At 49.2% G+C, this 19914-nt stretch overlaps 1 protein-coding gene across 8 annotated transcripts in view; it reads right to left on the bottom strand.

The window, feature by feature from the left end:
* ACTR3B (actin related protein 3B) overlaps positions 1-19914 on the bottom strand; it is a gene marked incomplete at both ends in the record, with an annotated part of 68540 nt that overhangs the window by 16507 nt on the left and 32119 nt on the right. For 6 of the 8 annotated variants that reach the window (XM_080701570.1, XM_080701572.1, XM_080701574.1 and 3 more), the window contains 3 exons: positions 13565-13657; positions 14930-15103; positions 18282-18425. In XM_080701570.1, the coding sequence (XP_080557696.1) occupies positions 13565-13657; positions 14930-15103; positions 18282-18425 (411 nt within the window). The remainder of the gene's footprint in view (positions 1-13564; positions 13658-14929; positions 15104-18281; positions 18426-19914) is intronic. The other 2 variants (XM_080701577.1, XM_080701575.1) reach the window with 2 other exon arrangements.

Raw genomic sequence — 19914 nt, 5'->3', positions numbered from 1 at the left:
ACAAATCCACACTTACAGCCAATTGATTTTTGACAAAGGGGACAAAAACATACACTGGAAAAATAAGATAGCCTCTTCAACAAACGGTGTTGGCAAAACTGGTTAGCCAAATATGGAAATGTGTAGATACCAGCTACAGCTACGCCCTCTCGGCATCTGCATGCAAATTATTCATGCAGTCCATAGGCAAAATCTCAACGTGAGAAATAGCCCCGAGAGAAGGTGTGGTCACTGGCCGAAAGTACTCTCCACTTTTAGATATTCTTTCATAACTATTATTCTTTTAGTAATGATTCTTTTAACTCTCCACATGAATTGCTCCGGTGGTGTAAGATCAGGACTGTGAGGGAAACTGAGTCCGTGGAAAATAAAATTTCTGGTAATTTGTCCAAACCTCTAAATGTCCTTGGCTTTGTTCAGATGGTAAAAGAACTTAGTTAGAGATTAGATGCAGTGGTAGCATTCCAGTCAGTAATTACAAACACAGATTTCCTCTCAATCTCTGACCTTCAACCTAATTACTAACTAACCTAGAGGGGGAGGCGACCCGATGCCTCCATTTACCTCTCTTTGTGATCCTGCCCAGATACGGGAAGACAAACGTTGGGTGTAACATCAAAGCAACCCAGTTCATGAGCAACTAATACTGCCCAATACAATGGAGCTGAAGACTAGAAAGATTCTTGACCTTTACACCCAGTATGAGCCCTGTCCGAGATGGGGGAGGCACCACGTGACCAAGGAAAGGATATTACAAAGGGTCTGGGACAGAATATGGATTATTTATAAGATGAATAGGTTTCTAATAAGCCTATCACTAAAAACTTCATGGTATTTTTAGTGTTTGTCTGCCAAACTGTGTTGTGAGTTTGCTTAAGCTTTCATATTTTAAAAGGTAAAGCGGCAACACCTGAGAAAACTCTATCACATCCACCTGAATCACCACATCTACCCATGCCTGCCATACGAACTGAGCCCAAAAGATGGAAAGTTCCAAGAAAGTTAAAGAAGATTCGAGAGGCCTCCAAGCCTTGGGCGTGCCCGTTTCTTCTGGGAGATTGCCCTTTGGAACTGCCTGTCTGCAAGATCCCGGAGAAGATCCGGAGTTAATCTCTTGAAAGCCGAAAGCCCAGACTAGTTTTTTTACCTTTGTTTACATGTTATTCACTATTGTTTTACAGTGATTGCATTCACCTCTTTTTCTCTTATTCTTAACTTTACTGGTGAAGGGTATAAATTTTTCGGGGTTCTTGTAATAAAGTGTCATTAGCTCAAGAAGCTCTTGTCCATATCAGATTCTTTTCAGAAAGCGCCGCAAGTAGGAACTTAAAGAAATTTATTTCCTAGCAGGGAAAGAATCGCTGCAGATAAGAGGCTGCAGTACGTCACCCTATCCTTCCCCATCTTTTCTGAGACTTTCGATCGCGAGTGGGATCACACCCATCTCAACTGAGCCGGTTTGCGGCAGAAATGGAAATAAACCCCACTTTCTCACCCTTCACAAGAGTCAATTCAAGGTGGATCAAAGACTTGGGAATTAGACCAGAGACCTTGCTCCTTCAAAAAGGCATAGGTCCAACACTGCAACACATAGGCACAGGTAAAAACTTGCTCAATAAGACCCAAAAGGCAAAAGAAACTAAAAGTTAGATCAATATGTGGGATTGCACAAAACTGAAGAACTTCCATAAAGCAAAGGAAACTATCATGAACCTCAACAGAGAACCAACAGAACAGAAGAAAATTTTCGCCAACTACCCCTCCAATAGAGGACTAATATCTAAAATATACAGAGAACTCAAGAAACTCAGCACTAAGAAAACAAAAAACCCAATCAAAAAATGGGCAAGGGAGCCCAGCATGGTGGAGCACACTTGTCATCCCAGTACTTGGAAGGCTACGAAAGGAGGATCCGGGTTCGTGGACAGCCTCAGCTACTTAGTGAGGCCCTTTGCAACTCAATGAGACCCTGTTTCAAAAAAAAAGAAAAAAATAGGGCTGAGGGTGTAGCTCGGAGGTAAAACGCCCCTGGGCTCCATCCCCAGTATTGAAAAAAAGGGGAAGGAAGGAAACTAAATAGAAACTTCACAAAAGAAGAAATTCAAATGGCCAATAAATGCATAAAAATATGCTCAACATTATTAGCAATCAGAAGGATGCAAATCAAAACTACCCTGAGATTTCACCTAACTCCAACTAGCATGGCAATCATTCAAAACACAAACAACAACAGATGCTGGTGAGGATGTGGAGAAGTGGGAACTCTAAAACATTGCTGGTGGGATTGCAAATTAGTGCAACCCCTTTGGAAAACTGTATGGAGGATCCTCAGAAGAATGGGAACAAACTTACCATATGATACAGCAATACCACTGCTGGGTATGTACCCAAAAGAATGGAAACCAAACTTCCAAACGAATGCTTCCATATCTATGTTCATAGCTGCACAATTCACCATAGCCAAACTATGGAACCAGCCAAGATGTCCATCAACAGATGAATGGATTACAAAACTGTGGGATATGTACACAATGGAATTTTACTCAGCCATCAAATAAACCTCAATTACATCATTTTCAGGGAAATGGATGGAACTGGAGGACATTATGCTAAGTGAGATTAGTCAGTCACAAAAAATAAGAAATCAGATGCTCTCCTTAATATGTGAAAGCTAGAGAGAAATGGGTCATAGGATGAACTCTAGATGAAGAAGGAGAGACTATAGATGAGAAAATAATGCAACCTGAGGAGATGGGAGCGGGAAAGAGGGAAATTCTCTAATGCACATGATGTACATTAACAAACATATCAAAGTCAGTCACTAAGCCAAACATGAGAAGGAAGGGGAGGGAATGAGGTGGGAATCGGGTAAGAGCTAACTGGGTGATGTGTGCGTGTATGTCTCCACCATCTTGTACCCCAGTAGGATGTATGACTACAATGCACAAATAAAAAGAAAAAGAAAGGGGGAGGGGCTTAGGTGGAGCTCAGAATGCACCTGGGTTCAATGCTCAACAGCAATAAAAAAAAATAATAATAAAAATTGAGTCAAATTTAAAACAAAGAAATAATATCAAGATCAGCATAAGGGCATAATCTAATAGATAACAAGCTATTGTTAGCACTGAAGTAAAGTTCTTATTTGCTTTATCGGCTGTGTTCCCTTCCTCCTCTCCCCCAAAACATTCTTCTTAAATCATCTGAGAGTAAATTATATACCATAGCCTTTTACTCCAAAATACTTCAGTATTTACCATAAATCAAAACACTTCTCTTGGGTTGCCACAGAGCAGTTGTCTACTTCATAAGATGCATTAATATAGAACTTTAATCTGCAGTTCCGATTCCACGCTGGTCACCTGATCTATTAACATTCAATAATAGCGTGTGTCTCTCCAGAGCGGGATCCAGCGCAGGGTCAGGCTTTGCAATTACTTGTCACATTTCTGCAATGGATTTTTTAATTAAAAAATAATTCACTAGGGTATGAAAATAAATGTCCATCACGACACGTGAGAAGCACGGCAAGACGCTGACTTGCCTTCAGAGGCAGAACGTGTCATCAGTCATTTTTCACTGCATCATAAAAGCAGCACTATGCATATGTTGTGGCCAAATGATTTTAGACGAAGTGGCCAAGGTACTTTAATAGATAAAGAATAGTCTTTTCCGACAAATACTTCTCGATTAACTGATATGCATGGGGAGAAAAATGAACACTCACGCATTCACTCTGCATGCACAAATTAAACAGGCTGTGGGTTTAAATGTGAGGGTTGAAACCACAGGACTTCTAAAAGGAAAATGTGAGTGGAATGAAGCACCGTTGAGCACAGGCCAGTGAGACTCCGCAAGCTTCCACCGAGCCTCCTCTGACTCCTGCGCCAGGCTCAGCCTCCTGCCCAAGCGGCCACCTGCCTCACTTCCTCCTCGGCGCTGGCACCCCATTTCACTCCCTCACTCGCTGACCTGCTGCCACACCTGCTCCTCGGTCACAGCTGATCAGTCCTGATGCCCAGAACCACCGCAGCAGATGGCGGATTCCCTGAGCATCGCTCCGGGCAGGAACGAGCGAATGGACTTGCAGAGCCGGTGCCGATGCCCCTCACTCGGCTTCGGCCTCTTGGCTCGGGCCTCCACCCGGCCAAGGCCTCCACTTCTGCCCTCGGCCTTCAACAAACCAACTTCTGCCAAGGGGGGTCCTTCCTGCCCCTTCATTTTCTTTTTTTTTTCTTTTTTTTTTTTTTTTTTTTTTTGGTGGTACTGGGGTTCCTGGAAGCCCTTCTACCTCCGGGCTACACTCCCAGACCTATTTTATATTTTTATTTGGAAACAGGGTCACTTAAGCCAGTGAGCCTGGCTCCGAACCAGTGTGATCCTCCTGTCTCTGCCTCCCAAGCGCGGGGATTGCAAGCGTGCGCTACCACGCCCGGCCTGCCCCTTCATTTTCAAAATTTATTCATTTTCATTTTTTATTCTTAAAACAGGGTCTCAAGCTGGGCGTGGTGGTACACACTTGTAATCCCAGCATTCAGGAGGCTGAGACAGGAGGATCGCGGTTCGCAGACAGCCTCAGCTACCTAGTGAGGCCCTCTGCAACTCAGTGAGACCCGGTTTCAAAAAAATAAAGAATAAAAAATAGGACAGGGGCTGTAGCTCGGAGGTCTAATGCCCTTGGGTTCCATCCCCAGACCCGCAAAATAAAAAATAAAAAATAAAAAATAAAAAATAAAATAAAACAGGGTCTCACTAAGTAGTGGGCGGCCTCACTAAATAGCTGAGGCTGGCCATGAACCTGTGATCCTCCTGCCTCAGCCTCCCAAGTACTGGGGTTACAAGTGTGCGCCACCATGCCCAGCTAGGAAGACATTTTTTTTTTTTTGGGGCAGGTCTGGGGGTGAGCTAATCTAAACAGGTCCTGTCATCTCCAGCTCAGCCCACCCACAGTCACAGGTGTGCCGTGTGCTCCTTCACACAGTCACTGGAGTCTTCTCTATACATCTTGATTTAACTCATGAGGGCTTGCTCACCACTTACTTCGGTGTCAGTGCTAACAATGATTATTACCTGCTCAGCCTCGTCACCTAGGTGCTGTGATGCTCACTGTCCACATGAACCTCACAGCAACACTCTCAGGCAGCGTCACCACTCCATGTACAGATTAAGCAGCGGGATGTAAGAACTGGTCCAGCACCACACTGCAAGAAGACCTCCCGCCTGCCAGACTCCAGCCCATGCCTACAGCCATGGGATCAGGGAGAAATATCTAGCCTGGAGTGGTGGCACATGCTTGTAATCCCAGTACTTGCGAGGCTGAGACAGAAGGTCACAGGTTTGAGAACAGCCTTAGCAGATAATGAGACTCTCATCAACCTAGCAAGACCTTATTTCAAAATTAAAAAAGAAAATAGGGCTGGGAGGTGTAACTTGGAGGTAAAACACCCCTGAGTTCAATCCCCAATGCCTCCCCAAAAACGAGAAAAATATCTACTGAGCCCTTAATATTTTACCTAATAGTACTTACTATACATACACCAAGCACTGTGCTTAAAGCCTTTACAAGGCTTGCCTAACTACATCTTCTAACAAGTCTACGAGACACTGACGTTCATTGCACCCAGTCTTGCGCCTGGGAAAAGAGAGGCAAAGGAATCGGGCACTGTGGAGACAGCAAGCGGCCCAGGGGACAGCTCGGTTGGGAGGCTCCACTCCTACTCGGAAGCTTCCAAGTAGCCAAGTTCAGAGAGACCCGTCCTAAGAGCAGTCTGCCTGAGAAAACAGTGTGTCCTCATCACTGCCGACACGTTTGTGGTCAGGGTTCTGAGCATCACCAGAAGATGGAAAGACGTCTTCCCAATACCTAGTTATTCTCACCATGAGTCCACTTAAAATTTTGACTAGAAATCCAAATGAATTCCAAGACCCAGTGAGCTGGGGAAGCATTTTGGCCAGAAAGTTATCTCTTCGCTCAAGTCAGCAAACTGTCAGAGAAGGGCCATTCGACTCAAAAGCTTAATTACAGACTCCATGCATGTCAGACTGCCCAAACAACATGTGTGCCCAGTAAAGAAACGAACAGTGAACAAGCCTAGAAAAACAGAGACCTGCGTGTAAGAAACAGGGAAGTACTGAAATAGGCACATCACAGTGCAGACCTCATTAAGATAATTTTTGAAGAGTTTTAATTACTTAAGAAAGTGCTTACAGCCAGGCAAGGTGGCACACACTTGTAACCCCAGCATTCAGAAGGCTGAGACTGGAGGATCGTGGTTTACAGACAGCCTCAGCTCCTTAGTGAGGCCCTCTGCAACTTAGTGAGACCCTGTTTCAAAATAAAGAATAAAAGCTGGGCATGGTGGTGCACGCTTGTAATCCCCGCGCTTGGGAGGCTGAAACAGGAGGATCGCACAGGTTTGAAGCCAGCCTCAGCTACTTAGTGAGGCTCTCAGCAACTTAGTGAGACCCTGTTTCCAAATGAAATATAAAATAGGTCTGGGAGTATAGCCCGGAGGTACAAAGCCTCTGGGTTCCACCCCCAATACCACAAAAAAAAAAAAAGAATAAAAAAATAAGACAGAGGGTGTAACTCAGAGGTCTAATTGCCCTTGGGTTCCAACCCCAGACCCGCAAAAAAAAAAAAAAAAATTAATTTAAATAAATAAATAAAGTGCTTACAAGCTGGGCATGGTGGCACAAGCTTGTAATCCCAGCATTCAGGAGGCTGAGACTGGAGAATCATGGTTCACAGACAGCCTCAGCTACTTAGTGAGGCCCTCTGCAACTCAATGAGACCCTGTTTCAAAATAAAGAATAAAAAATGGGCTGGAGGTATAGCTCAGAGGTAGAATGTCCCTGGGTTCCATCCCCAGTACCACAAAAGAAATAAAAACAAAAGAAAGTGCTTATAACATAATGCAACCTGAATACACAGGATACAAAATATATTTATGGCACAACATATCTACAAACCTACTTATATTTTAAGACAATAAAAGGAAAGAGTAGAAACCACAATTACAAAGTAACTTACAATAATTACAAAGTAACTTCTGCTTTCTTCATTTAAGTTTTTGGCATATCTCAAGTTTTCTAAATTGGAAACATTTTAAATTAGAAATAATGATCTCTGCTCATATACAGTCGAAATTTCCTACACTGCCCTGCATATTTTTTTTTTTTTTTTTGCGGTGTTGGGGATGGGATACAGAAGCATTCTACCTCTGAGCTACACCCCCAGCCCTACTTTTTATTCTTTATTCTGAAGCAGGGTCTCACTGAGTCGCAGAGGGCCTCACTAAGTAGTAGCCGAGGCTGTCCATGAACCCCGATCCTCCAGTCTCAGCCTCCGAAATGCTGGAATTACAAGTGTGCACCACCACACCCAGCTGTCCCTGCATTTTTAATATGCAGCCCCTGACCATCCTCCTCCCTGAGTGGCTCTGAACCCTGTCCTATAGACTACCTTTCAGATGGTGCTAAGGTACCATCTGTTTATTACGTAATTGTGTGTTGCCTGGATTTTTCAAGAGCCATCAACAATTACAAAAGTACCTTACCTTGCTGCTTAAATGTGTGCCTTGTGATGCCAAATAAAAATCTCAATTTTAAATTACCCCTGCAAACAGAAACATCCTATCACCTGCTGGCAAAAGAATGGCGTAGCACAAAGTATTATAAATGCTACACACAACCTGTCTCCTGAAATTTAAGTCCGAAAATTTTAAAGTAAAATCTATGCAAACAGCAAGTTCATTTCATTAATATCTAATATGGTATTCAAAATAACAAAACTTTCCACTCCTGTTTTAAACCTAAGCGCCAGAGGTGCTCCTCTTACACAGTCTGACAGACCACAGCGCCGCCTGTCAGCCACTGCGCATAACTGCAGACACGTTAACGCTCTCAGAGGACCCTTGAGGCTCAGTGGCGGAGGGCTTGCCTAGCACGCAGGAGGCCTTGGATTCAATCCCAACACCACAACCAAAGGGGGAAAAGGATGTTCACACATATGTAGCCTCCTCCTCTCACAATTTAGATGCTATCAACTGCTACAGTAGGCTGACAACTGTGGGAAGCCCTGCTGTTCCTGTGCTATTGGTGAAAGGTTTCCCTCTTCCCTTCTCTAGGACTGGAGGTCTGGGTGCTGAGAACTGAACGCAGGGCCTCCTTCATGCTAGACAAGTGCTCTACACTGGGCTACACCCCAGTCCTGGAGCTTTTTACTCTTGAACCAAACCCAAAGACTGAGATCCCAGCACAGTCTGAGCAAACTAGGTGAAACATGGAGACTGCATGAGGAACCCAAGCGGGTCTGCAGGCAGGCTCTGCGCAGCTGCCCCCCGCAGGATCCAGCCAGGGGCAGATTCCTCACAATCTGTACTTTGGCCTCTGGCTTACTTCTCTCTCAAGACTGCCCAATCCTGGTGGTGACCCCAAGAGCCACTTCCCCATCGGCGGGACCTCTCAGTGTCACCTGGCAGGGGAATGCCAGCCGTCTGTCTTAGCTCCCAGAGTTCTCTTCTCTTCTGAGACTACTCCTAAGCTTCCAAGATGGTCATTTTTTGTGTGTGCTGGTGTGGCCGGGCCGCAGCACCAGTGATGGACAAACACTGACCTGGTGTGGCCGTAGGGCACCGTGCACAAGTGAAGCGACGACCCACTCAGCTGAGACCCAGAGAACACTGAGGCTTCCCAGAGAAGGAAGTCAGCCTCAGGACGCAGCGCCAACACCGGCCTGGCCGCCGGCCTCCTAAGTGCCCTATAAATCTTAGATTCACCAGTGCCTGCAACTGCAAGCCAGTTCCTTAGAGCGGATCATACAGACAGACGCCTAGATGTAGCAGCAGAGACAGCCACCACGCTGACTCTGGAGAGCAATCTTTGCTGCAGCCTTTCTCTGCTGATCTCTGAAAACAGCCTCCTGTGCGCTCTCCCAAGGCTGCTCCTGCGCCCTCTCCTGGTGCTCAGCCTCGGCAGCACCCACTTGCACACCTTTGCTTCTGTCTGCACACAGATGAGCCTGAGCCTTTCTGTCCAGCCTAGATCTTCCTCCCAAGCTTTCAACCTATGTGTGCAATCAGCCTCTCCGCAAACAAGAGCCCACCTCTTGTTCCTCCAGTGGCTCCCCTGCTCCTGTGTCCCCACTCTCCACAAATGATACCCGTCCTCCTGGATGTGAAGTCAGACACCTGTTTTAGCAAGGCCTCACCTGTGCTGCGGAGCCTTTCCTCTCGCCACCTGCCCATCCACACACCCACTGCTGTGATATCCCACGAGCGCAGACCCGCCTCGCCACGGTACAACACACCCACATGCTCTTCCAGACTCCAAAGCTGCACCTCCAGCTCACACCCCCTGGTGCAGCCCAAGCACTCTTCTACGGACATCCTGTCACCTCGCAGCCTCGCCTGAAACCCACAATGCTCTCAGAATAAACTCGAGCCAGCACAAGGCCCTGTCTCCAGCTGGATATGTGCGTCTCTCCTGGGACCCCGACTAGCACAGGGCTCCGACGCCCTGTCCGGCAGGCCCTGCCCAATCCAGCCAAGCACATCCCAGGTGCCACGTTCAAATGTGGGCTCAAACATGGTCCTTCAAAGCCACACTCTCCAGCTCCTCCACCCCTGCCCTGCAAATAGGTTAGTTCCACTGCCTGGAATACTCATGTCCCCATCCTGGGCTGCATCCGCTGTTCTGAGCTGGCCACACAAAGTAGCCATTAGCCACGCGTGACTAGTAAATGTGCATTAGTTAAATTGTTGAAACTTAAAATGATGTTCCTCAGTTGTCATGACCATGTCTCAAGGTTCGTCAGCCGCATGTGGCCGCTGGCACCGTGCTGAACACCAGGGTTGGAGGAGGCTGCTGTCCTGTAGACGCCATCTGGGGTGCACCAGCCCCAGGTGCCTCCCACAGGCAGCGCCCACCCTGGGCTCTCACAACCCCCTGCGCTGCACACACAGGCTCCTGCCCCTCTGCACCCTCGCTGCCAAGGCCCCGGAGTATTACCCTCCACGCTCTCGCTGGAGACTGAACCCAGGGAGGGGGAGGGGCTCTACCACTTCTTATTTATGCCCCAGCCCTTTTTAAAGTAAACTTAGGGTCTCACTAAGTTGCCCAGGACGGCTTCGCACTTGGATTCTCCTGCCTCCGCCTTCCCAACAGTTGGGAGTGCAGACAGCACCTCGCTCGGCTTGAGGACGAAGCTTCTTAATGTTCCTGGGCTGGGCAAGCCCACGGCCAGTTATGAACACCAGGCCTCCACTGCCAGTGAGGAAGAAAGGGCCATTTTAGGATGTGCTAGGAAGATCTATTAGAGGTTGTGGGGTTGGGGCCGAAAGAGGAGAGTTCTGGAACCTTCTCTGGCTGCTGCTCGGCCCAAACAGAGCAGCCACCTTTTTATCTGCTCACTTATTAGACTTCAACCAGGAATGTTCTGGAAAAAGGCCTATCTGGAAAAGGAGAGAAAGCCAATGATATTTTCCTAATTTTCTGTTTCAAATGTTAAAGATATCTGAACTTATTCAACATTAATAAGAAATAATACATAACTCCTTTACTTTGCAACATGTTCTCCTGGTTTAAAAGGCATTAAGAAAAATAGATCTATATGCTTATCCTAATTTAATACTCTGTATTTTTCCTAATACTAATTTTCTATTTCAAATGTTAAAGATATTTAAACTTATTCAGCATTAATAAAAAATAATACATAACTCCTTTGCTTTGCAACATGTTCTCCTGATTTAAAAGGCATTACGATAAATATATATTTATGTGTATTTACATATTTATACATATGTAAATACACATAAATATATATATACCCAATCTAGACAATTTGTTAAAGTCAACCCATAACTATATCAAGGCGGCATTCACTTTATCTTCACAAACATAATGAAAGCCATTTTAAATGACTTTTAACAACTTCCTCCTGCTCCAGGAGGTTAGACATTTTCTCCTTGGTCCACACTCTCCCTCCACGCCCTCCCCCTGCCTCCCACCCCTCCTCCACCCCCAGGCTGTGGGGAAGCCGGGGGGCCCCCTGCCCCCGTGCTCGCTCAGGGTCCTGCGCGGGCTGGCCACCCCACAGCAGCTCCACAGGCCGGCCCGACTCGGCCCAGATGGCACCTTCTCAAAGCCCATCTCCAGTCTCTCTAATTAATGCAATCTGCCCTTCTCTCAATTACCATAATTCACATGATTCACTTTAATGACATTTAGCTTGTAGTGGTTCCCATTAGAGGTATTTCGGTATTTTCAGCTCTTATGTAAGCTCTTGAAGACAAGAACCATACCTCACCCTTACTTAGAACCTTCTGATTTAACAGCAATAGTGCCTTGTGTCAGCAGGCACTCAAGATGCTACATGAGCAGAACCGAGAAAGACATCACTACTTCACAAAGCAACTCGAAGCGGCCTTGCCCTGAGTAAGCCGTGCAAGTCATTAAGCGCTACGTGCCAGCTCACCCAAGGCAGCTGGTGCTGGCACGCTGTGGACTTGGCCAAAGCCCAGAATCACCTGCAAAGCTTTAACATCCTGGTGTCCAGGATGCCCAACCACATCAGAATCCATAAAGTGGGAGCCAGGTGAGGTGGCGCACGCTTGTAATCCCAGCACTTGGGAGGCTGAGACAGGAGGATCGCACGGGTTCGAAGCCAGCCTCAGCTACTGAGTGAGGCTCTCAGCAACTTAGTGAGGCCCTGTTTCCAAATGAAAAAATTCTATGGAGTGGAACCCAGGCTTCTGTCTCAGAAAAATAAATCATACTGTGCAGATTTGCTGAGAATAGATGTTAAATGTGCTCACCACACACACGTGACTCTGTGAGGTGAGAGGTGTCTTAGCATGATCATGGTGGGATTCCACAATGTACCCCTACATTTAATCATTTTGTACACTTTAAATAAAAACAACTTTAAAGCCGAGTGCACGCTTGTAACCCCCGCGCTTGGGAGGCTGAGACAGGAGGACTGCACGGGTTCAAAGCCAGCCTCAGCTACTTAGTGAGGCTCTCAGCAACCTAGTGAGACCTGTTTCCAAATAAAGTATAAAAAAGGTCTGGGAGTATAGCCCGGAGGTAGAAATGCCCCTGGGTTCCACCCTCAGTACCACCAAAAAAAACAACTTTACATGTTAGTCCTACTTCGACAAGTTGGGGTGAAATGTTCTATTTTTCAGAGCCACCTTTTATTCTCTCCCCTGCTACGGTCTCCGTTCTCTTTCTGGTCTGTTAGTGTTACTCAGTAGCCGCAATTTCTTCACTGCTCCAGCAGGGCCCACAGCAAGCTGCCTCCTACTCACTCTACCACGGCCACTAGTGGGCGCCGTGACTATAGGTCTGAAGAATACAGGGCCCAGGACGGGGAGGTGCAGCAGAGACGTCCTTCCTGCGCGTCTCTGCGCCCAGCCTTGTCAGCACGGCCGCTGTGGCCGCCCAAGTACAGCTGTGGGACTGAGAGACGGCGCCTCGGGAGCTGAGGTCAGGAAGCCAACATCCCCATTCCTGGAAGAGGACAGCTTGCCTGCCCAGGTTACCCATCAGGGTCCAGCGCATGGGTTACTTCCCCATTTTAACCCAAGTTTCTCTGGGCCTGGGCACCTTTTCCTCGTCTTTCCTGTCGGCTGCAGCAGTGACGGTGCCTGAGCCATGGCAAGCGTGGACCGAGGCAGGAAAACACGTGAACAACAGAAGGAAGGACAGGGATGGGGCGGCTGAGAAGACGCACCTGGCTGCACCGGAGGCTGCATCGACGCACAGTATCGCGGCATTTCTCTTCTAAGCAGAAGTCTTAGGATTATTTTTAAGCCCACACCTATGCGTTTACTAACACAGAAGTCAAGGTGGAAGGAGGAGTAGGAAAGGGGCCTTGGAAGAACAGGGAGTGGACAGCGGCCCTTCTGCCATCCACACAGCGTGTGTGCCTCCAGGAAGGGCTGACCACTTCTGGACACCAAGTGGGCAGAAAGCCGGCCAGCAGCCTGTGGCTCTGCCCCGGGCAATGCTGACCAAAACCACAAACGCTGACTTAGGAGTCCAGCGCCCCCCCTACAGCCCTCTGTATACCCAGCACTGACTTGGTGATGTACTCACAGGGCCGCTCACACAGCCTGGTGAAGCTAGCAGGTAATGGCCACGCCTGCCCTGGCAAGCACTAGGACTCGGCTTTCATAGCTAGTCCCCAACCTCACAGCGCGCTGTCTGTTCTGTAGGTAAGTGCTGCAGGAAGCCGGCCTCCCCTAGTTGCTCACGTATTGTCTACGGCGGTTTAGGCAGAACTGAGTAAATGCCTGCAACCCTGGCCTCATGGCCTGCATGGCCAGGAAGAAGAAGGATGCTGCGGTATTTAAGTTCAGTCCCTCCGTTTAGAAATGAGCCATGTTTCTAAACACCAAAGTCCTTTCCTCTCCAAGTAGTCTTTTACGGCCATGCTGCCTGTAACACCCTACGGACCAGGTGACACGGGACGTCTGCGCACTGACGGGAGCGGCCCACCCTAAGAATGACAGGGGTTTAATCTGGGAATAAAATCAAAGTACCTTACCCAAGCAGCTTATACCTTATACAGCGGTCGGCGCACATCGATGGGACAGTTCTGTATTACTTCATCAACAACATCCGAGATGGAGTCCATGAAGTCTGGGTTGGCAAACTAAATTATGTATAAATATAAGAGAAACATAACAAATGTCTCTCAAATACCACAAAATACATTTTAAAGTAATTTTAACACAGTACATAATTTACCATAACTGAAAATACGTCCCACTGGAATGAAAGCATGTCAGAGGACTCCTACGTGATGGGCCTCAGGTGCGGAGGGTGGTGGCGTGAGTAGCCTAGGGGTGACGGTGAAGGAGGGCACCCAACAGGAACGGCACAGGCCAGTGAGAGGAGGGACGCGTGTGTGCACAAGCCTGGTGACACACAGTGAGGAACAAGTGTGCCACTTGTGAACATTGGTAGCACAAAATAATTAGCTGGGATGTAAGGACGAGAACATGTCCAATGAGAGACTGAATCCACTTCCCTGAAGGCAGTGGCTCCAAAATTAAACAGTCCCATGACACTCACTGAGCAAACATCCTTGGCTCCACTCCATTTGTCCAGTGAGTAGAAGTGCCAACAGTGCAGCTCAGTGGCATCGGAAATGTACGTGAAAAGCCAAGGGAAGCGTTCATGTGCGCAGTCACAGAGGAGGGCGGCAGCGTGCAGCTGCTCCCCAGGCTCTCGGCGACACTCGAGGGGCATGTGCACGCACTAGATTATCATACACACCAGGTGATCACCATTCTTCACTAGAGAACTAGTGAGGCAAGGATTCTGTGCCATCTCCCTCAACAAAATGGCTATATTTGTGTCTAAAAGCATACAAGTTTGAAACTTACCTAATATAAACTAAATCAGGTAGAAAAACATAACAAAGTACAAATTCATTGTATATAAATCTTAGAATAGTGCTTCTTATTGCATTTAATTACTTAATTCTTTCGACTACCAGTTCAAATGACCACATCTGGAACGCTGTGCTACCTCAGAGAGGATGCCCTAAGCTGCAGCAGGATGGGCTACCGTGGGTTGAAACGGGAATTAGGAAGAACAATCACAACAGTGGCCTGGCCGTGAGGCACCCACGTTGAGCAGAGACAGGCTTCGTGCCGCCCTGTCATGTGGGCACAGCCCCCTTTGGTATTTCAATTCCAGTGTCTCCTATTGCTCTTAAAACTTCTTCCTAATCTCTCAGGGATAATCAGTTCTTAACTACTGAAGCAGACACCAAACCCTGGAGCAGCCAACTGCGTGGGGGAGGGGGAGTGGCCAGAGGCAAGCGCCCTGGACCTCGCGAGGACGCTCCTGCACGCTGGGTGGCAGCATCGCTCCATCCACCGTGCACTTGACACGGGAGAGAAGAGAAGCAGCTCACCTCCGGGTGAAAGAATATTTCAGGTCCCAGGAACCTCTCATAACCAACGTCTATAACGAACTTCTTCTGGTTGATCGCATTGATGCCCGTGTACTGCTTGATCCACTTCCGGGGATCCACGTCGTACTTAGCAAACTCCTTGACTATGTCAGGGCAGATGTAACAGTATTTCTCCTGCATACACACACAAAGACACCACCAGGCGTCAGCAACTGCCAGTGTCTCTGCCCTACGACAAGCACACAGGAACCCCATGCACCAGACAGCCCACAGTGCTCTAGTGTAGACGTGCTACCAGGCCTCGTACTCCATCTTCTTTCACATTATAGCTGACTACACTTGCACTCTGGACAGGTAAGTCTGCTTTCTCTGCAGCTTGGCTATCGGTCTCAGCCTGGGTCCCTCAAGTTTTGTTACTGTATTATGAAGCAGCGTCTCAAGGTGTCTATAGTCAGAGCACACCTGCTGCCTCTACTCTGCCTGTTCCCACAGGCCAGGAGCCATCCGCCTCTGGACCAGCAGAGCATGCTCAGCACAGGTATCCAGAAGGAGCTACATCCTAGCACCTGTTGCCCACGACATGAAGGAGTGGTCCTCGGGCTCCCCGTGTGCTTGGTGAGCGGACACTCTAAGTCACTCCACCAACACGCACTCGAATGTCTTGGCACTGGGATACACACGGGAAAGGAATGCCCAGATCCCTGCCCACCGACACTCTAGCTAAGGGTCAAACCAAAGATAGTCAGGGATCGTGGGGCACCAGCAATGCTGGCACTTATCCATCACAGGTTCGAGGTCAGCCTCATCAACCTAGCAAGAACCTGTTTCAAAAATAAAATAGGGCTGGGGTGTTCTTCAGAGGTGGAATGCCCCTGGGTTGTCACCTGTACCAAAAACAAGGAAATGGCAATGGTAAGTTATAAGGTGACAGGGACCGTGGAACCAAGGGATGCAGGTGGTCAGGAAGGTCAGGAAGGAAGGTTGGAATGGCCAGTACACAGTGCCACACGAGACCTGGCCCAACAACCACCGGGAGCTGGGCAGGGCTTCCTGCTCCCGGGTAAGCGCGGCAGTCCATGCTGACCCGTCGGCAGGGCTGACCAAGCAGGCAGCAGGCGACAAGAGCACTCAGCTCAGCGTCCTCTGGCAACGCGGCTCCTGGCCGAGGGACACATGGCACAAGGACAGCGCGCCACGCCCGCACACACCCTCGGGCCTGCTCAGCCACCATGTGTGGAAACGAGGCAAAAACTAACCAGGCAGGGCAGCTACCTAGAGACCAGAGAAGCCGCCTCTTACTCGACTTCACGGTGTGGCACAGTGGAAGCCTGAGCAGGCCAGGGGTGAAGGAGGTGCCAGCAGGAGGCTCAGGAAGGCCACCGCAACAGAGGTGCAGCTCGGGGCCAGTGGGCTCCCAGTGGCCCTGGGCATCAGCCGCGGGAGACTCAATTCTGATTCCTATTTGTATAGATTTGGGAGTTGGGGGAAGAGGCCTGTATCAAATGTCCAAATTTTGCCAGGTGTGGTAGTATACACCTGTAATCCCAATTACAGGAAGATTACAGGTTCAAGGCCATTCTCAGCAATTTAGTAAAAACTTATCTCAAAAGTAAAAAAATAAAAGCCAGGCATGGTGGCACATGCTTGTGACCCCAGCATTTGGGAGGCTGAGACAGGAGAATCACAGTTCAAAGACAGTGCCAGTTACTACTTAGTGAGGTCCTTTGCAACTCAGTGAGACCCTATTTCAAAATAAAGAATAAAAAATAGGGCTAGGGGTGTAGCTCAGAGGTAGAATGCCACTGAGTTCCATCCCTAGTATTGAAAAAAATAGTCCAAAATTTTATTTCATTGAAAAGGCAAAAGGAGGAGAAAACCTTGGGGATATTTTAGTCTAGGAAAAAAGTCAGTAAGTGTATTGTGCATACCTATAATTCCAGCTACCTGGAAGCTAGAATAGGAGGATCCAGAGTTAGAGGACAGCCTTGGCAACTGAGACCCTCTCTCAAAAATTTTTTAAAAAATGGCTCAGTGGCATAGCCCATGGGCCTCGATCCTCAGTACCACTAAATAAATAAATAAAATCTTAAGGAAGCTCTGGAAAACTCCCCACAGCGGGAAGGGACCGACTGTCCCCTTTTCCCGGCCCTCACCACTTTAGTGCTGAGAGCCCAGCCCTGGAGATGCCAGCCCGGGGCCACGACAGGTGGCACCCGACTTACAGAATCTGCCTACCCCTGCCCCACCACTCCAGCCAAAACACACTCATTTTGACCTAGGGTCAGTCAAAATTTGGGAATGAGCTGGGCATGGTGGCACAAGCCTGTAATCCCAGCACAGGGTTGCAGGTTTGCAGGTTCACAGCCAGCCTCAGCAAGCAGTGAGACCCTCATTGCCCTAGTGAGACCACTAGGCTGGAGCTCAGAGGTAGACGCTGCGGGGTCCAAGCCCCATCCCCAATGTTCCTTTCACTCAGCTCTGAGCTGCTGGGTCAGGAGGAAGGCAGCCGGAGGGGGCTCAGTCCCACCTGCTCCCCCGCTCAGGAACTCTGAGCCACGTGAGAAAGTGCACGCCTCACCCCACAGCTAAATCCTTCTCCAAAATAAACACCACCTTCCCTACTCGTCTGTGTAATAATGAAACTTCTACTCAGGATAGCTTGCTTTGGTTTTGTCAGTGTCTTGACTTTGCACTGTGAAAAGAAGCACCCCTCCAGAAGAGTCTGCGACTGTCATAAACAGAGTAATCCAGAGACTAGCTCAACTAACCCGGCCAGGCCAGGCGCCGCTCTAAGTGAGGACAAGGGACTTTTTCTTCCGGTCTTCCTCAACTCTGAGGCGCCCAGAACTTTGCTAGTGTGCTGCCTGCAGTCTGGAAGGCAGGCGGGCGCTGCTCCACACACCAGCTCCTAGCACACGCTGCTCTCACGCACGCTCGCGGCGCAGACACGGAAGCTCCCGGGCCTCCCGCCACCGGCCCGCTGCGGCGCTACAGTTCGCCTCCGTGCCAGAGCACGCACAGAGAGAGACACGGAAGCGAGGGCAGCTAACTGAGGGTCCTGTGTCGTGGGCTCTGCTACGTGCCGGTGACGCAGGACTCCTCTAGCTGCTCTCAGAGGGCCTGCGTCCACAGGAGGCCGGGCCGCGAGTCCTCAGCCCACTTCCCTCATGCAGACACAAATCCAGGTCCACAAGCACTGGGGGTCGGGGAGTAAGAGGGAGCGGAGGGGAGGCCGGGAGGGGAGGCGGGAGCAGGGCTGATACTGACACGGGAGGCAGGAGCAGGAGATGCAGGGAGGGGACGCGTCCAGACACCACTTCTCTCCCCCACACCAGCCGGCGTCTGTTTTTACCTTGATGGCTTTTGCGGTCTCCAGTGACTGCTCAGGAGGGATTCCCACCTCCCTCTCCCTTAGCAGCTGTTGAATGAAATACGTAATATCTCTACCTGCAATCGGGATGTGTTTGATGCAGCTTCCAATTACATAACCTTCTGCCTGGAGAAGAGAACAAGGCAAGCCACGTGAGTAATACCAAAGTCCCTGCAGTCAAGGCCGCCAGGACGCGGGGCTCCAGCCTCAGCCTCAGCCTCCACAATGAGCAGTTTCATTGCTACCCAGAGTGCTAAATACTCCAATAATCTAAAACTGTGTTTTCATTAGAAACATGGGGAAAAACTGCATTGGCTAGTTCCAAAAGGTAATGTCTGAAAGGAAAGTAAGCCCAATGGGTTTTTTCTCTAACAAAAACCAAAAGGAAAAGGCTATATCTATAAACTGTTAAGCCAACTATAAATTTAGTTATTAAATACTGGCATTGTAAGCCGGGTGTGGTGGCGCACACTTGTAATCCTTGCGCTTGGGAGGCTGAGACAGGAGGATCACACAGGTTCGAAGCCAGCCTCAGCTGGCTTAAGAGACTGTTTCCAAATAAAATATAAAAAATAGGTCTGGGAGTGTAGTCCAGAGGTAGAAGGCCCTGGGTTCCACTCCCAGTACCACCAAGAAAAGAAAAAAATATTGGCATTGTAGCCAAGCGTGGTGACCCATAACTAGAAAACCCCGTACTTGGGAGGCTAAGATAGGAGAGGCTTACAGTTTTGAGGCCAGACTCAGCAAAGGTAGGAGACCCTATTTCAATATAAAAAAGTAAAACAGAGCTGGGGGTATAGCTCACAGGTAGAATGCCCTTGAGTTCACTCCCCAGTGCCCCTCCCCACCACACACACACTTACACTCATGAAATGGGCACTCTGGTGAGGTACTATGACTGAGTCTAACACCCAGGACTCAAACGCTGGTTTGCTTTGTTCGCTGGGCGAGCCTGGACAAGGCAAGGACGCTCCAGCCTCAGCACTTCCATCCACCGGGTAGGGTGAATAACGCCCGAGGGTACTTCCAGCATGGACTCGGTAAACTCTCGCATGCCAAGGACACCGCACTAGCATGTGCCCTAGGCCGGGTTTCTGATGGACGGCCACCTATGGGCTGAGGGTCAGCTCTGGAGAGTGCCCTAGGCACTACCCACCTGAGGAGCTGAGTGGCGGGCCGCCTGGTTCCCCTGCCGCCTTCCTGAGCCAGCGGGGGCGAGCCCGTGGTGCCAGGGAAGGGGCCCACACTGACCCACCTGCAGCCCACCACCGAGGGCCGTGCCTCGGGTACACTCGCACACAGAGGCCCTCGGTGGCACAAGATTGCCACCGCAGCCACAGGCTGGGCACCGTCCAGTGCTCCGCGGGCGCAGGCAGGAAGCTGACGGGAGTGGGGAGCACACGCAGCGCTCTCAGGCGGACCGCAGTGCTTCCCGGCTCTGCCCCACAGCGCCTCCACTGCAGGGCCTCCACAGCAGACGCCTCCACGTGGCAGGGCCTCCACGGCAAGTGCCTCCACACGGTGGGCACAGTGCTCACCACATGGAAGCCACGAGGACAGCCTAAGTGGCTCCTACACTTTCTCCTGACGCACCTAACCTCTAGAAGCAAAAGAA

Source organism: Muscardinus avellanarius (assembly GCF_963383645.1).
Source record: "Muscardinus avellanarius genome assembly, chromosome: 9".
Lineage (NCBI taxonomy): Eukaryota > Metazoa > Chordata > Mammalia > Rodentia > Gliridae > Muscardinus > Muscardinus avellanarius.
Note: the sequence above shows the minus strand (reverse complement) of the source record. Positions and strands in the feature narration are given on the sequence as shown.